Source organism: Doryrhamphus excisus, chromosome 3 (genome assembly GCF_030265055.1).
Source record: "Doryrhamphus excisus isolate RoL2022-K1 chromosome 3, RoL_Dexc_1.0, whole genome shotgun sequence".
NCBI lineage: Eukaryota > Metazoa > Chordata > Actinopteri > Syngnathiformes > Syngnathidae > Doryrhamphus > Doryrhamphus excisus.
Genome location: NC_080468.1, coordinates 22,121,220 through 22,143,566, shown reverse-complemented (window position 1 = coordinate 22,143,566; position 22,347 = coordinate 22,121,220). Strand labels below are relative to the sequence as shown.

Here is a 22,347-nt window from a genome sequence, read left to right as displayed (position 1 = left end):
TGGAAAATTCTACACTTGTATCGATCTAACATTTGGATCAATTCGCTCACTCCTGATAATTACACATTCCTGTACATTATTATTATTAACATAATCATAGAAAATGGATAGATTGATGGACCACCGTCACAAGTTGTTAGTAGCATTTTTTCCAGGTTGCTCATGTCACGTGACAATAAGTGGGCGCGTCCAAGTGTCATTTCCGGAAACATGGAGGCTGTGTTGAGCGATGTAGTAGCGCCAGAGGACCTCCTAGTAAGTTTTTCTGTTAATAAGCTTATTTTTGTCGTTGGTTAGTAATTACCGGCTTCTAATGGCTCCACGAAATATTTGTGAGGTATCCTGCGCCCTGACAAAGGTTGAGAGGTCCAAGCGAAAGCGTCGCTTTGTTTGTTAATTTGTCGTGTCACGTAGCTAGCTAATGTCAACGCTGATGTTTTGGACATTGTTATTACCTTGATTAATATTATGACTATTTGAATTGTAGTTTGAGGTCTAATGTGAGTCTTGGGTTCCTGAGTCTAACTTTAAAATACGGTAGTGCAACAAAGTGTTATCGTGGCTAACAGTATACAAAGTAAGTAGTGGTAACTTATACATTATGTCATGCTAATCATGAGTTTCTGAGTATAGAGTAAGAAGGTAGTATTGAGGCTGACACTATGTACAGTAAGTGAGTACTTCAATTGCGTAATTCTGGCTATGTTTTCCAGAAATTTGAGAAGAAATACAACAATGAGCTGGCGAAAGGAGCTGTGTCCAAAGATACAAAGTTTGAATATGCCTGGTGTTTAATCAGGAGCAAATACACGGATGACATCAAGAAAGGGATTGTGTTGTTGGAGGGTAAGTACGTCATCGTCAAATTTACATATCATTTGCATATGATGTTAAAAGCATAACCTCGTAGGACAGAGTAAAAACACCTTAATTACGTTTAGAAGTACATATAATCTTCATTCTTGGTGTGTTAATTTAAAATGGGCAATAATTTCACCAAAATAAAATAACTTAATATTTGATCTTGACCAGCGCCTCTCAAAGCCCTCTTATCACATGTTGGCAATTTTTTAAATGAGCACTATTGAACAGGGAATAACAGATTATGCTGTGTTTATTCTATGGCTCACTTTAACATGACTCGTGTGGTTTGTCAATAGCACACTCGACTTGTGACTATATTTAATAGCAAATGAGCTCCATAAATATTAGCAATACAGGCCAATCGATTAGGCTTATCGGTTTAATAAGAATTGTGAGATAATCCACTGAATTTTACAAATAAAGAGTGGCAATAAACGAACAGTAAACAATAAACATACCCTCCTCTTTTATCCAGGCTAACTTAAAATTAGCTGAAATAGCTCTTGCTGCGTAAAACAGGGTGAACTCCACCCCAGTAGCATTGTGGCTCGGAAGCTGACTGTACACTGCCGGCTTGTGACTGAATGCGGAATGATACGTGCTTTCACTTTTGATTCCCCAAATACCATAAGACTCATAGACAATGCCAGGAAAAGTCACTAGATTTGTTGCTAGTCAAGTGGGCTTGGAATGTCACCAGATCAAGCGACAAAAATCGACAAGTTGGCAAAACTGGTCTAAGTACAGTACTTCACATGCTTACTTGCACAATTCATTGTGTCCGAAAAAGAGTAGGAAGAAGAAAATTTTATTTCATCCGACTTTTTCATTAGTTTGTTATTTATACGTACCAGGTTACCAATGTTTAATAGTAAAAGAAATTTAAAGTTTATCTGTATGTCGTAATATACATAGTAAATTTAGGAAAAACATACACACATAATTGTAAATAAGGGAATAAAAAACATTGTGCATTAATAAATAAGTGAATGATGTATGGTAAAGAATATCTTAGTTAAATAATGACAATAAAAGGAGTAAAGTACAGGAGAACAGCCATAAATAATGTAGGACAGATAACTACAGTATATAATAGTTGCCATTCATTTATCCATCCATCCATCCATTTTCTGATCCTTTTTTGCAGTGTAGGTGCACTTTTGTTGTTTGTTCCCTTGTTGTTATTTTCCGTACAATAAGAACTTGCTTTTCATCATCATAATAGCCACAACATTTTGTTTTTAAAAATTCAGTTGAATGATTTATGAATTATGATATTTGTTGTTCAGAACTTGTCCAGAAATCCTCAAAAGATGACACACGTGACTTCCTGTTCTACCTTGGCGTGGCCAACTACAGACTGAAGGTAAGCAGATGACTGTAACTTTATTTGGGTTGTAATGGTACAACATCATCACATTTAAGTGTGTACAAGAGTGTCCTGATATGACTTTTTCACTTTTGATACAGAATATCGGCTGATACTGATATCAATCCAATATCAGCACAAATCATCAAATATCGGCTTGTATTATTTATTTTGTAGTGTGAAATGTTGGAAAAATCTTGATCAAGGGATTTTACTCAAACAGAATATTAATCAGTAACAGTATGAGAAGTATGTGGAAAAATGAACCAATGGACGACAGACGGTAAACATGTTTGATACTGTCTTTATACAGCAACCTTTATACCGTCTTTTTTGCTGTTCACTTCTACTATGCAGCCTTTGCTCCTCCTTTGCTTGGCATAGCGAAGGGGTGCTCAACTGAACACTTGCTTAAGGGGTTGCTGTAACAATATGAAAAGTATGAATAAAGAATTTTAAAAAATTTAGAGTTTAAAAAATTAAACACAAAAAATGCACCAGAAGATACGGAGCTGCTGTAGCTAGCATGCAGTGCCATCTAGTAGAACAATGAGACCTTAGCATCAAATCCATTCTATATCAATATGAACGATATGTTTTTGATATAGTGTTTAAAAAAAAAAGTTCATATTTTAAAAACATCAATATATCAGCCAGTTGTATTCAACTTCCCCGGTTCTGTCCACCACAGGAAACCTTTGCATGACAAGGTTTGCACTCAGCTGCAATGTCTTTTTCAGACTTTAACAAATAAATACCCATTTTAAGGTCATAGTTGGGTTCATTTGTTGTGTATCAAAGCCTTGCTTTCTTAGCATTGCACTGTTGCTGACAAAAAAAATAGTGTAATATCTAATAATGTGTTGCAGGAGTATGAAAAAGCACTGAAGTACATCCGGACTCTCCTGAGGAACGAACCTGGCAACAAGCAGGCTTTGGAGTTGGAAAAGCTCATTGATAGGGCTTTAAAAAAAGGTAAGATTAGTTTTTTTTTTAACCCAAATCGACACCCTGAACGCTCAGCCCGGCGTATTGTTTTCTAGATGGCTTAGTCGGCATGGCGATCGTCGGGGGAATCGGCCTGGGTGTGGCTGGATTAGCTGGGCTCATCGGTCTAGCGGTGTCAAAGGGAGCATCCAAGTCTTGAGCACGGGACCGCGTGTAGCCATTAATGCTGGACTTACACATTCAATATTAAAACAAGAAAACAAATCTAATCTAAAATATATATAATATTTACACCTTGCTATACATGCTAAACAACATGACCATTCTTGGCGAGCCCTAACAGGCCACTTATGTACATAAAAGTATTGAAATTGCAGCTTTGTTTATGACACGGTATTCTTACTTCTAATCCATACGTGTAAGAAGATGTCACATCTGTTAGGTATGCAAGGGAGCACTTACAGGAAGTAAGTTTGATTTCTATTTAATTGCATGGTTTCCACCATCATAACAAATAAACTCATTTTGAACAGAAATTCCATATTGACTCAAGAAGTGATTCCCTGGTTTGGAATACTTTTATCCGCGTAGCAAAGTCCAGCAACACCGATTTCACCTTATCGACGTTGTGGAAATTTTGGCAAGTACATTGTGATCTTTCATGATGCGGTTAAGGCTCCACAATAACAGTAAAAGCACACTCACATCCTGGCCTACTTCACTCCTCGTCAATCAAAGTTGAGATCCAATATGGACACGCTGCTTTATGATAGCGTGTTTGTGTGTGTGTTGGGTTGGGGGTGTTATGGTTATCGGCCTCATGGTGCGTTACACATTAACTCACCTGACAGGACCGAAACTCCCCGGGACCAACCAATAATCTTGGTGTCAAAGGGGTGATTGAGAGTATCCAAGATGACACGTGCATCCCGAAACATTTTTAACAAATGTTCTTTTATTTCAATATACATTTTGGAAATGCTTATTGCCTTTTATTACAATTACTTAAACCGTAAAAGTCCACATGCATCCCTCCTTACTTTTTTTTTATACTTTATTTTTATATTTTTCTAAACAAAACGTCAACAGAAATAAAAACACACTCAAAAACAAAAAGGGGGCACTGGACATACACAGCACACAATTTGGTTATCCCACATTCCCTGTCATGGTGCAATTCGAGTAATTTCCTTGATTTTTGTCCGTGAATAGTGTCCATTTCACCCATTTTTCTCCACACATGTCTTCTCCAGTACTCAATCTATGTGTTAACAGTTCCATGTCATGTATTGTGTTCATCACACAAAGCCAGTCCTCCAATATTTGGGGTCTTGGGTTAAGCCATTTTTTGGTAATGGCTTTTTTTTTTACATGCTACCAACATGATTTTATACAGATACCTATCTTTTCTTAACATAAGAAAAGCCAGAACACATGCGAATGAATGGTTGACATGGACTGTACCACACTGACGCCAGCATGGCTGGGTGACCTTAACATATTTTTGTTTAATTTCTGGTGTAATGAAAAATCTAATTATATTCTTCCAGCAATGCTCCCTCCAGACCTGAGATGATGTTGTGGTGTTTTGGGTCATAATCATAACCCAACCATTCAGTTTCTGTAATGTTTGTTTTGAGCTCTTTTTCCCCATTTTTCTTTAATATAATGAGTATTTGCCTTTCCCTCCATTAAATTTTTATATAGTGTGGATACAGTAAACCTCGAATATATCGGATTCAATTGTTCCCACTGGTTTTGTCCGATATAAGCGAAATCCGTTATATGCGTATATCGGAAAATGTCCGTTTTACGCATATATCGGATTTGTATCCGGTATATGCGTAAATCGGATTTTATCCGTTAAAAAAAAGGCACTTCCTTGACTATGTTTCCAATGTACCTGGACTGGGCAATGAAAAGAGACGTAAGGTAATGAGAATTTAACTTTATTGGACTCTGAGCATAACAAATTGTTAATTAAGCTAGGCCCTGTTACGCCCGTCAGGCCTACGTTATTTCCAATAGTGAGGTTAAGATCTCATTCACTGCTGTGCTAGTATTATTGACGTCACTCACTTTTATATTTGTCCTAAATCTGGAGCCAGGAGAAAGACAATAGCCAGTGACATCAACAAGATTAGCATAACGATGTGGCCATCCGATATATGCGAGGGAAATTTAATGGAAATGCATTGGAACGGGACTGGAGATTTTGTCCGAAATAGGCGAAATCCGTTATAAAACATCTGATATATGCAATGAATTTTTATTGGAAATGCATTACAGAAAAATCAGTTCTTTTTTATCTGTCCGTTGTGAGCGAATTTCCGATATATCCGAGTCCGATATATCCGAGGTTTACTGTACTATCTTTGTAGTTTTTAATTTGTAGGCAGACATTGTCATTTGAATCAGCCCATGTTTTCTTCTATTCATCCAGAATCCCTTCTTACTTTTAGAAGTGCATATTAAAAAAAATAATTTCTGGATTTTTTTTTTGGTTTTCTATCCTTTGCAAGAAATCAAATGAATAGTAATAATAGGACACATAAAGTGATGCTAAGCCAACAATGGGGTAGTAAAAACAAGCCATAAAAGCAAATGTTTATGATGGGGGCAGGATCCACTTTTCATAAGTTTAAGTTGCACCAGTCAAAGCGCCATCATGTCAAATTAGTCACACTTTTTGAAATTGACGGATATACAGGAGTTAATGCACCTAATAGTTGCTTTTGTAGTCTGAATGAAGGCTATAAATGTAGAAAGGTGAAATCATTCATTCTCGTCGGGTGGCATGTGGACAATTCCACAGCCTCACTCTTGACCTTTATCTGTAAAAAAGCCTCCAGTGTGAGCTTGTGTGCTTTTATCTAAATGGTGTCAGCTTAGCAGACTATCTGTGTGAGAGAGTCGGCTATCGGGAAGCTAATTCATCAAGACACATAAACACACACACACACCATGTTGGGCAACCTCACACATTTTTGTTATTGGATTTCCACTTCCTGAATTAAGCATATTGCACACATACACTTTTGTCATATATCTTAATAATTAACCTCCGCTTTTTGTCATTAAATGTTATTTGTTCCGTTATGCGGTACATGAATGAAGTAGTACATAAGTATGTTTGTTTGCAAAACTCCTATATGGCGTGGGAGTCGGTGTACATAATGAATGAGTACAAACAAAACAAAGCAAAAACATACGAAAATAAAATGATTCAAAGAAAAAAACAAAATAAAAAAATGGCACAAAGTAAAAAAAAAAAGTGTGCATGGCAACAATGACCATTGGACTCTGCGTGATAAACACCTGTTCCGTTTCATGGGCGTAAAAAATAGAAGCAGATATGCGCTTTGTATGGGGCGGAGTGGGCGGAGAGAGAACCGACTATAAATCAACGTGTTATCACACCACTCGTAATGCTTAGCAAACCTTTTTGACACGACGCGCACCTACATCACATCCGATGCTTTGATTAGCGCTGCGGCGTGGATTCATACGCTTCCTGACGACTTAACGGGACCCGAGGAGGGGGAGGAGGGGGTGGCGCGCCGTCATGGATCCCATTGTGGAAGTAGTCGCCTTGGTGCTGGGCTTCCTCGGCTGGGTGATGGTGGGGGTCGCTTTGCCAAACCGTTACTGGAAGACGTCCACCGTGGACGGGAACGTCATCACCACATCCACCATCTATGAAAACCTGTGGATGTCCTGCGCCACCGATTCCACCGGCGTTCACAATTGTCGGGAATTCCCGTCTCTGCTGGCTTTGAATGGTGAGTTGAATACTTGGACATTGGACAAGTGGATATTACTGACATTGAAATAATTGTTGACCTTTCCAGGCTACATCCAGGCATCACGGGCCTTGATGATCACATCTGTTGTGTTGGGTACCTTCGGCTTGGTGGCGGCCCTTATCGGCTTACAGTGCTCCAAAGCTGGAGGGGACAACTACGTCCTCAAAGGGAGGATAGCCGGCACCGCTGGAGTCCTTTTCATACTTCAAGGTGATATAAATGAAAGTGTTAAGAATGCAGCAATAACAGCATTATGATTATGGTTGTGATAAAGAGGCCAATGTGTATAATAAAAGGTGTGTTTTATTGCATATAAAAATCAATGGTTGGCTTCCAGTAAGACTTTGGACTTGTGTGTAATTCTGTGCTAGCCACAGCTTCCTTAATCATTAAAGGAGACGCTTACTCCACAATAGGTTTGTGCACAATGGTGGCCGTGTCCTGGTACGCCTTCAACATCACGCAAGAATTCTTTGACCCGTTCTACCCCGGAACCAGGTAAGCGACGGCGTGACTTTGTAGAATGGTTATAATGCGACTGATTTGATTTACCTTGTCCCGTAGGTACGAAATAGGGGAGGGGCTTTACATTGGATGGTGCTCGGCCGTGCTCGCCATCGCTGGGGGGGCGTGTCTGACGTGCTCCTGCAGGATGGCGTCGCAGGAAAAGTAGTGAGTGCTCCGTTCATCCCAAAATATGCTCAATTTAGAACCACTGTATATACAAAAAACACATTAAGTAATTTCCATAAGGTTAAAAAAAATCACAATTTGCATAATCTCTTGAAAAATTTTAATCCGTGATTTACAGTTCTTGTAGAATGACAGCACCTAGTTTATTTTTATTTTTTGTTGCTACACATAAGTTAAATAAAATGAAACAAGTGTAAAACCCTGTCACTATTCAGGATTTTTATTTTTCATTTTAACATATTTTTAAAAGACTGTATGTGTATTATTTGATAATATTATTTTGTTTGTCTATTTACAGCCCTTTGCCTCATCAAACAAGAGGAACCGTTTATTCCGGACCAGCCCGCACCAGAAGTGTGGTTGCCAGCACTTATGGTCGAAATGCATACGTTTGAATAACATCCAGTAAAAGAATATTTTTTATTTTGTACATAGTCAAATATTCACATGAAATCTATGAATCTCCATGTACAGTAAATGTGTGTATTTGTATAGGTATTTTTTTTTTACAATGTGCACAGTAAATGTGTATTTTGGGTCATTTTAATATGAACATTTGAGTAAATAAAAATGCAAAAAAAAAAAGATATTTCCAGTCCAGTGTGATTCATGATAGTCAAACATGATATCACGGCATTCAATGCTTGGAATGCAGTGTGGTGATATTTTAGTATCACTGCATGCTGTGTGGTGAGGGAGAGGGTGGGGATGGGGGGGGGGCTGCTTATTGAAATAACCCCTCCAATAACAAGAGTCCACGTCTCACAGTACGAAATAGTGATACTGCAAATTATGATATCGTTTTGATACCAGAGTGTTTTTATTTTTTTAATGATAACATAGGAATGATACATTACAGGACTAATATTCAGGCAAAAACATTAACATTTTAATAATATTGTTGATTGGATTTAGGTTGCACGGCGACCGAGTGGTTAGCGTGTAGGCCACACAGCTTGGAAACCCGAGTTTGATTCCACCCTCGGGCATCTCTGTGTGGAGTTTGCATGTTCTCCTCGTGCATGCATGGGTTTTCTCCGGGTACTCCGGTTTCCCGGTTTCCTCCCACATTCCAAAAACATGCTAGGTTAATTGGATGTATGAATGTGAGTGTGAATGGTTGTTTGTCTATATGTGTCCTGTGATTGGCTGGCCACCAGTCCAGGGTGTACCCCGCCTCTCGCCTGAAGAAAGCTAGCATAGGCTCCAGTAAAATAGTGTGTCACAGTACATGTTACTGTCACTGTGACATAGTGAAGCAGAGCCTCCCGTCATAAAAGGAACAACTTAATGACCCTGAACACACCACCATGATGATCAGTTCTGAGATGAGGATTCCAGAGGTACTTTGTCATGTTCTCGTGGCCACGAAACCCAAGAGAGTTAAGGCAGTGTTGGAAAATAATGGTGACTGCTTTACATTGTATCATAGTGTTGTTTCTTTAGTGTTGTCCCATGAAAAAAAAAAATAATATTCACAGAAACGTGAGGGGTGTACTCTTCTGTGACATACAGTTAAAACGGTGGAACCTCGGTTTTCAAACATTTTCTGTACCTTCCGTCCTCCTTCCACTTGACACAGTGTTCACCAACAAGTGTTCAATAAAGGTAAAAGTAATGTTTACATATTCATGTATTCGTTTGATTTGATATTTATATGTATTTCACAGTTTTCATTAAATAAAATATCGACTTCACTCTCGTGTTGACCCAATACTTTGGTATCACTGATATCGATATTTGGATCGATCCGCCTTCACCTCGGCAACCATGTACTGTGCATATGAGCCACAGGGGAAGGAGCACAAGTACTACAAACAGATAAGAGCTACACTTATATTTCAACCTGTTAGTATTTATATATTTTAATATAAATATATGCTGTGTACGATTAATCTAAGTTCAACTAAAGAGTTGTTTTTCTAAGGTGGAACTTTGCAAGGAACCTTTCTGCCGAGGGTGTGCTTTTACCCGGAGCATTATCATAGCCGGACTAAATACACCACTGCCTGCTAGTTGTATCCGTTGGCTGAAAATCACAATTTAACCACACAAGAGCGCTTCAATGACTTTCAAGCTGAGCCCAGAGGAAAAGCATAAGTTATTATCTTGTGTTGTGAGTGTGTAAATCACAGCCAAGATGGACTGGTGCCGCCTAACTGGATTTAGCGGGCTCCTATGCTCCTTGTCTCTGCTCACTGCCATTCTGGAGCTGCAAGGTAAGAAAGTAAATTTAATTTTAAACTGTATCTCTTAACGGTGACTTGACGAAAAGCGGCCATGATATCTTCCAGGCGTCTTGGCGGCAACTCGAACTGAGATAGAGCATCACTTGGAGATGGGCCGCCATCTTCTGGCAGCAGGACAACTGGCTGAAGCTTTGTCCCACTACCACTTTGCTGTGGGTAAGAGTACACATCATTCATGGACGTCATTGCACTATTACTGTAAACAAAACACTAATATATTATAAAAACAATTAATGTAACATTCTCCAGAGGCTGATTCCAATAATTACCTGACGTTCTACAAGCGTGCTGCAGTATTCCTTGCCATGGGCAAGTCCAAATCTGCTCTCCCGGACCTGACCAGAGCCATCCAGCTCAAGCCTGACTTCCTTGCGGTAAACCTGACCTAGGACTATGGCTGTGTCTCAAATACTTTAATAAATACACTGCATGTGTACTTCATCCTGGGGCAAAATGTGGCAGGTAGTGCTGTCCCAATTCAAGTACAGTACTGTCATTGCACACTTAATGGAAATGACAATCCCACACATTTAGCCGCTTCTTTTCTTCTTTTTAATTGTGAATTGCAACCACTCAAGTTAGTCCCTCCACTTCCATTGCTGCACAATAACCATTCAGGGCATTTTGAGTGCAACATCCAGGCACTTGCTAGTGTGAACACACTTCTGCACTCAATGGGCTAAGTGTAAGTATGGAAATGTGCAAATTGAGACACGGCCTGTGTTTTGCACACTTCCGTAATTACACATCAATACGTACAGTATACTACAAATGCTGCATATTTAGTTCCTGAGGAGAAAGTACTAGAAATAACTAGAAAGAACTACCACCATATTTATGTGCTTCCACTTCTTCATGTCTTCTTTGCAACTGTGAATTGCAACCACTCAACATTTTCACTATGTGTGCAACTTAAGAGCGCAATGCATTTTGCAGTACTTCTCAGTTTAAACGTATAATGCACTCAAAAGTGTGAAGCGCACAAATGAGACACAGCCTGTTTGCTTATGAAGTGCTTCTCTTGTTTCCACACACTACTTCCCTTGTGTCTTTCTTTTGTGCTTGTCCAGGCCCGGCTGCAAAGAGGGAATATCCTGTTAAAGCAAGGGAATGTGCAGGAGGCCCACCAGGACTTTGAAGCAGTGGTAATTATGGTTATATATGGTATAAATCTCAATCTATGACCTATTTCTATGTATATTTTTTGTGATATGGCCTGAAGGTAACATAACGTACACACTAAATTGAATTTGCAGTAATGAGGAATATGTTTTTTTTTAACTAAAGACTCCTCCGTACGTGTGTGGTGTGTAATTGATGGAGATGGTGATAAACATGCATGATCAGAAGATACAGTATGGATTTGTGGCAGTTACATTCCAAGACCCCCTCGAATAAAAAAAAAAAAACACGGACATGCACGAGGAACATGTAGAGCACAAAGGAATTATTCATTCATTCATTCATTTTCTACCGCTTTTTCCTCACAAGGGTCGCTGGAGCCTATCCCAGCTGTCTTCGGGCACATATAGACAAACAACCATTCACACTCACATTCATACCTATGGACAATTTGGAGTCGCCAATTAACCTAGCATGTTTTTGGAATGTGGGAGGAAACCCACGCATGCATGGGGAGAACATGCAAACTCCACACAGAGATAGCCCAGGGTGGAATTGAACCCTGGTCTCCTAGCTGTGAGGTCTGCACGCTAACCACTAGACCGCCGTGCCGCCGCACAAAGGAATTACCGGTAAAAATTTAAAGCAGAGAAAATGAATCCACGATGGAGAGAATGCCAAACGGTTCATAGGCAGGGCTATACTGGCTGGTCATCCATTTTGTAGACCTCTGAAATTGGTTCTGAAAAATGTTGTTTTCCAGCTGCAGCGCTCTCCGGAACACCCAGAAGCTCAGGAGCATCTGATGAGAGCCAAGGAGCTGGAAAAGCTTCAGGAGGGCGCCCATGCCACGTACCACCGAGGGGACTACGCTGCCACCGTCTCGGTGCTGGAGCGAGTCATCGAGGTGCTTAAAGTGGAACACACCAAATTTCACTTTTTATTCACGGCTAATTATGTCACAATGTTCCTTTTTAGATTGCTCCGTGGGATCCTGAGTCGCGGGAGCTCCGTGCAGAATGTTACATTCGCATGGGTGACCCACAGAAGGCCATCCAGGACCTGATGCCCACCACGAGGTTGCGCAACGACAACCGCGCCGCCTTCCTGAAGCTCAGCATGCTGCATTACAGCCAGGGAGACCACCACGAGTCGCTCAAGTGAGCCCGGAACTCTTTCACAGGCACACACACGTCAGTTCTCGTTTTATTCATCATTCTTACTTTACGTACAGCCACATCCGGGAATGTCTGAAGCTGGACCAGGACGACAAGGAGTGCCTGAGCCATTACAAGCAGGTGAAGAAGCTCAGCAAACAGCTGGACTCTGCAGAAGAGCTCATTCAGGACGACAGGTGAGAACCACGGCCTTATCTTCTCGTCTTGTCCAGCTTGACTAGACGTCGGTCCTCGCCCTCAGATACCAGGACGCCATCGACAAGTACGAGACGGTGATGAAGACGGAACCCCATGTGCCGCACTACACCATGCGAGCCAAGGAGAGGATCTGCTTCTGTCTGCTCAAGGTGAGGCTTCCACAATGATAGATCATCAGCCAATTGTGTACAAATACAAACAATAGTTATTCGGGCCACAAGGTGGTGCCAAATCTTTGAATTGTTCTCCGTTTCCAGCTCAAGTCCGTCATGGAGGCCATTGACGTTTGCTCAGAGGCCCACCAGAGGGACCCTCGCAATGCCAAGGTCCTGCGAGACCGAGCCGAGGCTTTTATCCTTAACCAGGACTATGAGAAAGGTAGGACGCTTGCCTATAACTCCACTTGGGAGATTTTTTTTTTTTTTATTATTATTGTTGATGTCATCTCACGTCAGCTGTGGACGACTACCGAGAGGCGCTAGAGTTTGACAGCCACAGTAATGACATCAAGGAAGGACTGGAGCGAGCACAGAAGTTGCTGAAGATGGCCCGCAAGAGGGACTACTACCAGATCCTGGGAGTGAGCAGGTACTGGTCCCATGTGCGAGCAGACCTTTTGGCTTCCTGCTTCCTGCTCACTGACCTGGAGACTCTCCTCAGGGTCGCCAACAAGCAGCAGATCATCAAAGCCTACAGGAAGTTGGCACAGCAGTGGCACCCCGACAACTTCCAGTCAGAGGCTGAGAAGAAGGAAGCAGAGAAGAAGTTCATCGACATCGCATCTGCCAAGGAGGTTCTCACTGATCCAGGTGAGGAACCCACATTCCAACACATCACTAAAGTACTCATAGAATAGGAACAACACGGCTTGAAAAACAACAAATTGCTAAAACTCTGTTAGCAGCCAAATACTTGCACACTGTTGACACCAATTCCACTTCATCTTTACCCCTTTCAAAATACTTTACTTTTATTTTAGTAGCCATTAAGAGCCGTTAAGTCTGTTGATGCTGAATATTGTGCTAGCGTTCAAAGCTAGTCTTCATCTCAGCTCCTTTGGATTATTAATATGTGGTAAGTACAGGTCTCTTTTAGTTCTTTAGTAACACAGAATAGGCTGTTTTCAAAAGACGGCACGGCACGGCGGTCTAGTGGTTAGCGCGCAGACCTCACAGCTAGGAGACCAGGGTTCAATTCCACCCTCGGCCATCTCTATGTGGAGTTTGCATGTTCTCCCCGTGCAAAAACATGCTAGGTTAATTGGGGACTCCAAATTGTCCATAGGTATGAATGTGAGTGTGAATGGTTGTTTGTCTATATGTGCCCTGTGATTGGCTGGCGACCAGTCCAGGGTGTACCCCGCTTGCCGAAAGACAGCTGGCATAGGCTCCAGCACCCCCGCGACCTTTGTGAGGAAAAAGCGGTAGAAAATGAAAGAATGAATGTATCAAAAGAGGCTGTTTATAGCCAAATAAAATATTTAGATTTTTTTAAATGTGTTTTTAACATAATTTACGTAATCTAACTTTACGGGACTAAAATTGCAATATGATGAAAAAAGTCTGAATTTTACTAGGAAAAATTGAAACAGTGATTTAAAAAAAAATCACTGTTTCCTCCGGGTACTCCGGTTTCCTCCCACATTCCAAAAACATGCTAGATTAATTGGCGACTCCAAATTGTCCATAGGTATGAATGTGAGTGTGAATGGTTGTTTGTCTATATGTGCCCTGTGATTGGCTGGCGACCAGTCCAGGGTGTACCCGGCCTCTCGCCCGAAGACAGATGGGATAGGCTCCAGCATGCCTGCGACCCTCGTGAGGATAAGCGGTAAAAAATGAATGAATGAATGAGACATGACAAAAGTGAAGCAGTTTGCATTTTGTTCCCCTACTATATCCAAAGTGAACCAAACCATGACCTTAAAACCAGATCTGGATCTTGATGATGGCGTGCAGTTCCATCCCTCCTGTTGGACATGCTGAGGACATAAAGACAATGCAGAAAAAGTAAAGTTAATTCCTGTCCTCCGCAGAAATGAGGCAAATGTTCGACGCAGGCGAGGATCCGCTGGATCCAGAGAGCCAGCAGCAGGGCGGAGGAAACAACAACGGACACGCTTGGCCTTTTTCCTTCAACCCCTTTGAGGGTGGCAGCTTCCACTTCAAGTTCCAGTAGACGAGGACGAGGCGTCAGGGTGAGGCTATCTTTGTTGGAGAGGGGGGGGGGGTAAACTATGACGCTTCCTTTGACATACTTAATCATTTTGTGCCATGTTTAGATTAAGTTTTTGCGTGACTTAAGAGGACTTGATATCATTCAGGGGGAAAGCTGTAGACATAGTTTTAGTTTTAAGCACTTTTATTTTGAAAAACTCCACATTTTAAGAGTTGCTGTTTTCAAAATAGCAACTACTTGCAAACCAAAAGTGTCTTAATGTGTTGGAAAAGCATTCATCTGAGACATTGAATAATTCACTGCTTGTTATTTCTACACTGACGTTCAAAGCGTTATTTATTTGATAAAAACAAGTTATTTATTTAGACAGTTTTATTTGTACTGTCGTGGTTTATGTTGCAGAGGTTCAACTGCATTAAAATGCTCAAATGATCATTTGGTGTGTGTGTTGTCTGAAGCCAGGTCGCAACAAACGTTGGCGTTTCCCAAATCGCTGCGTTTGTTTCGTTCCTGGAGTGTAGTTGTGGTGACCATTAAGTGGTAAAAGTGTGTACAAAATATCTGCATGTCTTGCAACCTGAAAAAAAAAAAAACTTAATCTCCATTAGTTTGACATATATTTAAATATATTTGCTGTTAGGTTTAATTTTTACTATGCGCCGCAGGCTAAGAAAAACAAGCCGTAAATGGCCCCCCAGTGCCACACTTTGGACACCCCTGACCAGCCCTACACAACTTTTATTGACATCAAACATCAACACAATGGATATTGACCGAGTCTTCATCTGGGAAATGTCCATGTTATTACTGCGCTCAATCACTCAATGGTTCAGTCCAAAACCTTGCGTATCCTCCATAATGTCAGCCTCCACCTCGATGGACACCACATGGTGACCCGGTATCATCGCCAGGCCTAGAACTCGGGGTTCTCCCTGTGAGAAAGTGTCTAAAATAAAAAAAGATCAATAACTTAATGGACAATTTTGATGAAATGTCATAGAATGGAACGCCACAATTACCTGTGGATTTTAAGAATTCCTGAGCCGATCCGAGGATGATGTTGCAGTCCCTGTCAGTGCAAAGAAAAAGACCCACTAAAGTCCTTCCGTCGGTCATGCGGATCCTCATGTTCTTGTTCAGGAGTCCTTCTAGTTTCTGTCTAGCATGGGATGACGAGCCCACTTCACACTGTTCCTGAGTACGGAAAGAATAATAAACACCTCTTAGCCTTTACAGTGCACTAACATCACACTGCATTCGGTCGTTTGAACACACTTGTGCACTCAAAGGGCTAAGTGTATACTTTCAGTGAGGGTGCCAATTTGACACTGTAGTGTTTTGCTATCTCTATTGAAGTGTGCTAACGGAAGTACAGTATTCCATTTGAGACAACGACGCCTTTGTGTTTTTTGTTAAAATGTAGGTATTTGTCTTTGCTTCCACTGCTGCGAAGATTAGTTAGCAATACAGAGACCCTTCAATTTAAAAATAAAACAAAAGGATTGTCCTAACACCTCACAGCTAACTGTTAGCCACCGGCTGCAGGGTCTGCTAGCCTAACGGTTTTGGATTATTAATTTTACAAAGCATTTGTAGCTTTGTCCTTTAAAAGCACACAAAAACAACACTGCAAATAATTACAAATGTTAACAACGGAGACAAGTACAAACATGAGTTGATGGTCCGTTTTCCTCAAATGTTGTTGCCATTTCATCGCTTCTTCCGAAGTTAGCTGGCGGAAGTATTTGACTGCCGGACCAACGCAACCGGAAACTGCATCACCGAATTAAGATACATATTTACGTCTAAACGTTTGGATGTACGTAAATAGTTTCGTCATCTGTCACACAAAGTGGGAACTAACTGCGTGAAAAATGATAATCTACCTTTACTTGCCATCTTATTCGCTTTTTGTGGTGTGTAAGTGCGCGAATTGATACACAGCCAATGGCTCACTGACTTTCACTTTCTCTCCTACATCTATTGACGTTTTAATAAAAACAATTGAAATATTATTCAGGATTGACTACGGCACAGCTCAAATAGGAATCTTCTTTTTTAAATCTCTGGATGGAAATATCCTTTATTGAGTGTGTTTGTGTACCATATTGACATGATATTCTATCAACTAAATATAATAATAGCAGCGCCATTATCAATGACAAACCCTGTATTTATTTGTTCTGCTTTAAAAGTGCCAATAATTTAGGCTTTTTTAAAACTGTAACTTAAATAGAAAATGGTTTGATGGCGCTCCCTGCAGGAGAAAATGAGTGCTGCAGCTAAGAATCCAACAGAGGGCGCTGTCTCACAAGTCAATTCACTCTACATTTTCCAGCAGGAAATGCTTTGACAAGAGTTGATGTTGTGAAACTGTTTAGTGATACAATACTTTATACTGTATATCTGTAATTGTTTCATAATGTGCAAATCTTAATAACTCAGAGGCAAGTTATTGGGTATGGAGAATCAAACATTTTTAAGTCTATTTTTAGGCCTATTGTTCAGATAGTTGCTTACATTATATTACCTTAACACTGCATGGAGTCAGCAATAGCCTGTCCAACATGATGGTGGGAAAAAAATTCTCCTCCCATTTTGTGTGAAAGTGGTACTTTTTTTTTCTTAAGTTTATAATAAACACATTGGAGAATAACAAGTTAGCTAGTAGCATGCTATGTTTAAAGTGGCGGTCATCTTTTGTGTCCCTGCAGTGATCATGGAGCCTGCTTTTCATAGTGTTTCAAGTCATTGTTTTGTTAGAAGTATCCAGCCCCGGCGCAACTTTAACTTTGTTACTACTTCTCGAGTATTTTTGGCAAGTATCTGCTGATACTAACTGGAATCCACGCGACCTTGAACAAGATTTCCAGTACCTGCACTGGCCACACAGCGCCACAGCATGATGGAACCACCACCAAATGTTACTGTGGGTAGCAAGTGTTTGTCTTGGAATGCTGTGTTCTTCATCCAGCCCTATTTTATGTCCAAATAACTCCATTTTAGTTTCATAAGTCCACGGCACCTTTTTCCAAAATGAAGCCGGCTTGTCCAAACGTGCTTTAGCATACCTCTAGTGACTCTTGTTTGTGGCATGTGTGCGTGGAAAAGTCTTGTGCATGACTCTCACATGTTCTCCCTACAAGATCATGTTATAGGTCTTTGGAGCTGGTCTGTGGGTTGAGTTTGATTGTTCTCACTCATACTTCGCCTCGGCTTATCTGAGAATTTTTCTTGGCCTGCCGCTCCAGACCTTATGTAGAACTGTGCCTGTGGTCTTCCAGTTCCTCACTATGTTCCTCAAAGTGGAACCTGACAGCCTGATATTTTTGTATCCTTCCCCTAAACCATTATGTCGAACAATCTTAGCTGTGAGGTTATTTGACAGTTGTTTTCAGGCTATCATGTTGCTACTCTTACAAACACATTTTGTGTTCCAATATTTAGTGCGGGGCGGCACGGCGGTCTAGTGGTTAGCGCGCAGACCTCACAGCTAGGAGACCAGGGTTCAATTCCACACTCGGCCATCTCTGTGTGGAGTTTGCATGTTCTCCCCGTGCATGTGTGGGTTCTCTCCGGGTACTCCGGTTTCCTCCCACATTCCAAAAACATGCTAGGTTAATTGGCGACTCCAAATTGTCCATAGGTATGAATGTGAGTGTGAATGGTTGTTTGTCTATATGTGCCCTGTGATTGGTTGGCGACCAGTCCAGGGTGTACCCCGCCTCTCGCCCAAAGACAGCTGGGATAGGCTCCAGCACCCCCGCGACCCTCGTGAGGAAAAGCAGTAGAAAATGAATGAATGAATGAAATAATATTTAGTGCTAAATGTATTCATGATTTACTATATATGTATATATATATAGAGAGAGAGAGAGGAAAATCTTAAATTACTTTTTCAAACCACTGTATGAGTATGTTTTCTTTGCATTTTGTCTCTTCTTTGCATGTCTGCATTTCATATTTTTCTCCCAAATTTTGCTATTTTTTCTGTAATTGCTATATTTTTTAAGCGCAGTAGTCCAATATTTTAAAAGAGCTGTGTGCTGAAAATTGTCCGCAGGGCTGCACTTTGGACACCACTCTCTTGGAGCATGAAGTGTCCCATAACTTTATCCCCGTAGTCGCCACTGCCTTCCGTGAGCTTTTATTTTGAAAGGCAAATTCCTTCAAAACAAAAGTGGGCCACATCAGGCCGGACTTGCAGGGATTCCCATGGCCTTCCTGCTAACCTGTCTTGCCACCATCGCTCCTCTCTAATATTTCCGCCACGGCTCACATTGCATTGTATTGTATTTTCAGCCTGCTAGCACGCTAGCTTAGCACGTCTGCATGGACGTGGAGACTTTGCATCTGTCTCGCTTTCTTCCTGTCCTCACCACAAGTGGTTAATTTTTAAGCAACACCATCTGATGTAAGTCTGGGCATGGCTGCGGCAGATTTTTTTTTTTTCCTCAACCCGCCTCTCTTGATCCCTCCCCAACACACACACACACACAAATCATTTTTTTATACAACGGTGGGGGCTATAAGGAGGCCATGTTTGATGGATTTGCTCTGCAATGCAGCCTTGTAAGTGACACCACAAGTCAGTCTGGGAGGGGGTGGTGGGGGGGTTGGGCTTTGTGCACTGAGAAGCAAAAACAAACAAGTAACAATGTAAGTTACATACAGCCGCACACACACCCCTTTCCCCCCTCTGTAACAATGTAGGGTTTTAGAGAGGGAGGGGGCGCTCAGGGAGAGAGAAAGGAGGAGGGGGGGGGCGTTCTGAAATAATACAGTCAGCCATTTTTTATGTAAGGGGATTTTTTTTCTTATTGGGGGGGTTGTTAAAAAATAAATATAAGAAGGCGGCCATCTTTGTTGCTCTCTGCCTAGTGTAAAATACCCCCCCATATACACACACACAGACACACACGTCCCCCCCCCACTCTGTTGCCGATTTGAATATTAAATAAACAGCACACAGTCGCGCAAGAATACGAGATTTTTTTTTTGTGTGATTTTTTTTGCACACAAGGACGGATCCCGATGAGAGGACTACCATGTCCTGTCCTCTCCGGGCCTGTGAGGAAGACGAGGACACGGCGCTTCATTGCGAGGGAGGCGGCTTCGATGAAGACGACGACGGAGACTTTTTAGACCGGAGAAGCGACATCAACTCGCCGGCGGCGCCTCGGCAAACTGCATCCGCGCCAGGTACGCCGGATGGGGGTAAAACAGTCCAAAAAAAAAAAAAAACAAGGTGGGGGGGTGTCCATCGTTGCATGCGTCCTACGGTGCATGTTGAAAAATTGGCGTTTTTGGAGCGAGCAAAACAAAACGTACACGAAGAAAAAAAACACAATCCAGATGTGCAGCGTCTTCCTGCAAAGCGCTAAGTTTGACTGCAGAGTCCAAAGTGTCATCATCCTCCCAAAGACGGGACGTGAGGACATGAGGGACATGTCAATGACAGCAGCTTCAGGCATCAAATTCATGGACATTTTCATGATGCGTTCAAACGCAGTGGGGACACACTCCGGACCCCACCATAACGGGACTCTATTTATTTGAAATATATTTCACGTTTTCTAAGCTTTTTTTTTTTTTTGCGACAAAAGTCCTCTTCGAACCCCCCCCCCCCCCCCAACTCTCACCCCGTCTAACCCGACTAACAGAGTGACGTTCTAGAAGTTTCTGTGGTAAAAGTGAAAGGTGTACAAAGTAGCTTTTTAACACTTAGCAGTTGAGGAGGGCGATACTGCCTGATTCTGATATCAGTCCGATACCAACGGTTTTTTTCATTGAATGATTTTGTGATTTTTTAAAATGTATTTTATAATCACAATGAAACACATGGCAGAGATTTCCAGTAAACAAATTGAATCAACATATAATAAACATATATGTGAACAATTTCACATTTTCAATTCAAAAATAAAAGACACTGTCAACAAAATCTATTTTATTACATTACTAATTACAATAAAATCAACTAAATGAACTAATATAAAAATATAAGGCATTCAAAAGAAATATGTCATAATTTGTAGTACTCTCCTGGTCACAAGGTGTCTGTAAATTGAGACACACAAGCACCAGACTTGATCGCTGGAACAATAGGCTTTTGTGGCAAGTTTGAATTATCTCACAAGCGGCACATTCATTCATTCATTTTCTACCGCTTATCCTCACGATGGTCAAGGGTGGAATTGAACCCTGGTCTCCTAGCTGTGAGGTCTGAATACTGTTGCAGCCAAGATAAAACTCAACTCTAAATCCCCAAAGTCACTTCCTGTCCATCCCACCAGTGAATTCCCCTGGGGAACACCTTTTATAGCAGCACTCATGAGCATGAGTCTTATGTCTTAAATTGCTTTTTGGCTGTTATTAGTCTAGTATATTATCTAGTGTATTATTAGTCTAGAATTTTAGGTAATAATAAAGGTGTAAAGGTGACTATAGGGGTGTCATTTAACGTCCAGAGGGCTATAATGTTAAAAACATAATTAGAAGGTTGTAAATACTAGGTTCGGTATGCTATGTATAACTGTGAAAATACTCAATTTGTAAATAAGAAATAATACTTGGTGGAAATTCTCTTATCATGGTCAGGCTCAGAACTAATTTACAGCGAAAAACAAAGGATATCGACAGTTAAAAATAAGTAAACAAAGCAAAAATGAAGCAAATGCTACTATTAGGTCTCATTGAAATCCTTGTTTTTGCCTCGAAACCCTCCACTGTCTAAAAAGCTTGTAAATGGCGAATAATTATATATTGAAGCTATTTACTTAAATATAATATAGAACAAAAATGTCGATTAAATCACACCACTAGTGATACATACAGATATCGACATTATCGATATTTGAATCGATCCACCCGCCTCTACTAGTTACTAGAGTATTTGTAGAGATTTCATTAATTCAAATGGAGACAGCTTGATAAACGAGTGGCAAACGTCAATGGCGACCACAGTCACCAACTCATGATCTCCCCGTACTCTTCCGTCGGTGGCCTTCTCATCACCGTAGTCGCGTGCGCGGGGTGGCCGCCCCTCGAAGCGCCGTCGGCGGGCTGCGCGGAGACCCAGGGAAGCTAGCTGGGAGGTGGGCGTGGGTGAGCGCGCCAACAATGGCAGACATACGATCGATGTTTGCTTTCAGAGCCTCTCATGTGGATGGAGCTGGGTTACATTAGATGCACTTTTAGAAACAAAGTCAGAGTCCGCTTGCAGGTTAAAAGTGCTTTAGTGTATGCTATCGTGTTGCTAGGAACACTGTGGAATCGCCATTGTTATTTACTGTTATTTATCACAGACGAGGTTTGGCGTTTAAAACAAGTGTTAGCACATACAGTATAGTATTAAAATTAGCTAACTAAACCAGTGTTAGCGTGTTTGGATGAGTTTGCTGTGGAAGAACATAACCTGCTGTGAAATCGCATAAATTATGTAGAATCACAAGCAAATTAAAAGGAAAAAATCCCCCAAAAGCACAAAACCCACCAAAACAATTGGATGAGAGAAACACTGTCAGTTTGCTAGAGTTGTGTCGATTGATTAGAATATCAATATTATTGATTCTAGGGTCATATCTGTATTGGATTGTTAGTGTTATAAGATTTTCAGTTCTCTGCTGTGTTGTATATTTTAGTTTTATTGTTCAGATATAGGCGACACGGCGGTCGAGTGGTTAGCACGTCGACCTCACAGCTGGAGACCAGGGTTCAATTCCACCCTCGGCCATCTCTGT

General features: G+C 41.1%; 5 protein-coding genes across 10 annotated transcripts in view; 4 read left to right on the top strand and 1 right to left on the bottom strand.

Moving 5' to 3' along the window:
* Nucleotides 1-127: 127 nt before the first annotated feature.
* fis1 (fission, mitochondrial 1) lies at nt 128-4,991 on the top strand. Its single transcript, XM_058066220.1, has 5 exons — nt 128-255; nt 714-846; nt 2,154-2,230; nt 3,103-3,208; nt 3,277-4,991. Exons 1-5 carry the CDS (start codon nt 163-165, stop codon nt 3,378-3,380), a joined length of 513 nt encoding a protein of 170 aa, XP_057922203.1. The 5' UTR covers nt 128-162; the 3' UTR covers nt 3,381-4,991.
* Nucleotides 4,992-5,150: 159 nt separating this feature from the next.
* cldn15a (claudin 15a) lies at nt 5,151-8,244 on the top strand. Its single transcript, XM_058066217.1, has 5 exons — nt 5,151-6,963; nt 7,033-7,197; nt 7,404-7,485; nt 7,552-7,659; nt 7,979-8,244. Exons 1-5 carry the CDS (start codon nt 6,747-6,749, stop codon nt 8,073-8,075), a joined length of 669 nt encoding a protein of 222 aa, XP_057922200.1. The 5' UTR covers nt 5,151-6,746; the 3' UTR covers nt 8,076-8,244.
* Nucleotides 8,245-9,501: 1,257 nt separating this feature from the next.
* On the top strand, nt 9,502-15,040 carry dnajc3b (DnaJ (Hsp40) homolog, subfamily C, member 3b). Its single transcript, XM_058066213.1, has 12 exons — nt 9,502-9,899; nt 9,975-10,085; nt 10,179-10,303; nt 11,000-11,074; nt 11,815-11,958; nt 12,030-12,211; nt 12,286-12,405; nt 12,471-12,576; nt 12,685-12,805; nt 12,883-13,015; nt 13,088-13,236; nt 14,463-15,040. The coding sequence occupies exons 1-12, from the start codon at nt 9,821-9,823 to the stop codon at nt 14,603-14,605; spliced, it is 1,488 nt and encodes a 495-aa protein (XP_057922196.1). The 5' UTR covers nt 9,502-9,820; the 3' UTR covers nt 14,606-15,040.
* Nucleotides 15,041-15,323: 283 nt separating this feature from the next.
* naa38 (N-alpha-acetyltransferase 38, NatC auxiliary subunit) lies at nt 15,324-16,430 on the bottom strand. Its single transcript, XM_058066222.1, has 3 exons — nt 16,276-16,430; nt 15,625-15,799; nt 15,324-15,551 (listed from the first exon to the last, which is right to left on the bottom strand). The coding sequence occupies exons 1-3, from the start codon at nt 16,312-16,314 to the stop codon at nt 15,427-15,429; spliced, it is 339 nt and encodes a 112-aa protein (XP_057922205.1). The 5' UTR covers nt 16,315-16,430; the 3' UTR covers nt 15,324-15,426.
* Nucleotides 16,431-19,474: 3,044 nt separating this feature from the next.
* chd3 (chromodomain helicase DNA binding protein 3) overlaps nt 19,475-22,347 on the top strand; it is a 48,238-nt gene continuing 45,365 nt past the window's right edge. For all 6 annotated transcript variants that reach the window (XM_058066141.1, XM_058066136.1, XM_058066139.1 and 3 more), the window contains exon 1: nt 19,475-19,807. In XM_058066141.1, the coding sequence (XP_057922124.1) occupies nt 19,654-19,807 (154 nt within the window). In that variant the 5' untranslated portion in view covers nt 19,475-19,653. The remainder of the gene's footprint in view (nt 19,808-22,347) is intronic.

Bases quoted from the DNA above. Each gene is read 5' to 3' on its own strand.
- fis1 (XM_058066220.1), top strand. From the start codon at position 163: ATGTCACGTGACAATAAGTGGGCGCGTCCAAGTGTCATTTCCGGAAAC. The intron at 847-2,153 runs GTAAGTACGTCA...TTTGTTGTTCAG, and splicing joins AGGGATTGTGTTGTTGGAGG to AACTTGTCCAGAAATCCTCA. The intron at 3,209-3,276 runs GTAAGATTAGTT...ATTGTTTTCTAG, and splicing joins TGATAGGGCTTTAAAAAAAG to ATGGCTTAGTCGGCATGGCG.
- cldn15a (XM_058066217.1), top strand. From the start codon at position 6,747: ATGGATCCCATTGTGGAAGTAGTCGCCTTGGTGCTGGGCTTCCTCGGC. The intron at 7,198-7,403 runs GTGATATAAATG...ACTCCACAATAG, and splicing joins AGTCCTTTTCATACTTCAAG to GTTTGTGCACAATGGTGGCC. The intron at 7,660-7,978 runs GTGAGTGCTCCG...GTCTATTTACAG, and splicing joins ATGGCGTCGCAGGAAAAGTA to CCCTTTGCCTCATCAAACAA.
- dnajc3b (XM_058066213.1), top strand. From the start codon at position 9,821: ATGGACTGGTGCCGCCTAACTGGATTTAGCGGGCTCCTATGCTCCTTG. The intron at 12,806-12,882 runs GTAGGACGCTTG...ATCTCACGTCAG, and splicing joins TAACCAGGACTATGAGAAAG to CTGTGGACGACTACCGAGAG. The intron at 13,237-14,462 runs GTGAGGAACCCA...TGTCCTCCGCAG, and splicing joins GGAGGTTCTCACTGATCCAG to AAATGAGGCAAATGTTCGAC.
- naa38 (XM_058066222.1), bottom strand. From the start codon at position 16,314: ATGGCAACAACATTTGAGGAAAACGGACCATCAACTCAT. The intron at 15,800-16,275 runs GTTTGTACTTGT...TTCCGTACTCAG, and splicing joins AAAACGGACCATCAACTCAT to GAACAGTGTGAAGTGGGCTC. The intron at 15,552-15,624 runs GTAATTGTGGCG...TTTTTATTTTAG, and splicing joins GGAATTCTTAAAATCCACAG to ACACTTTCTCACAGGGAGAA.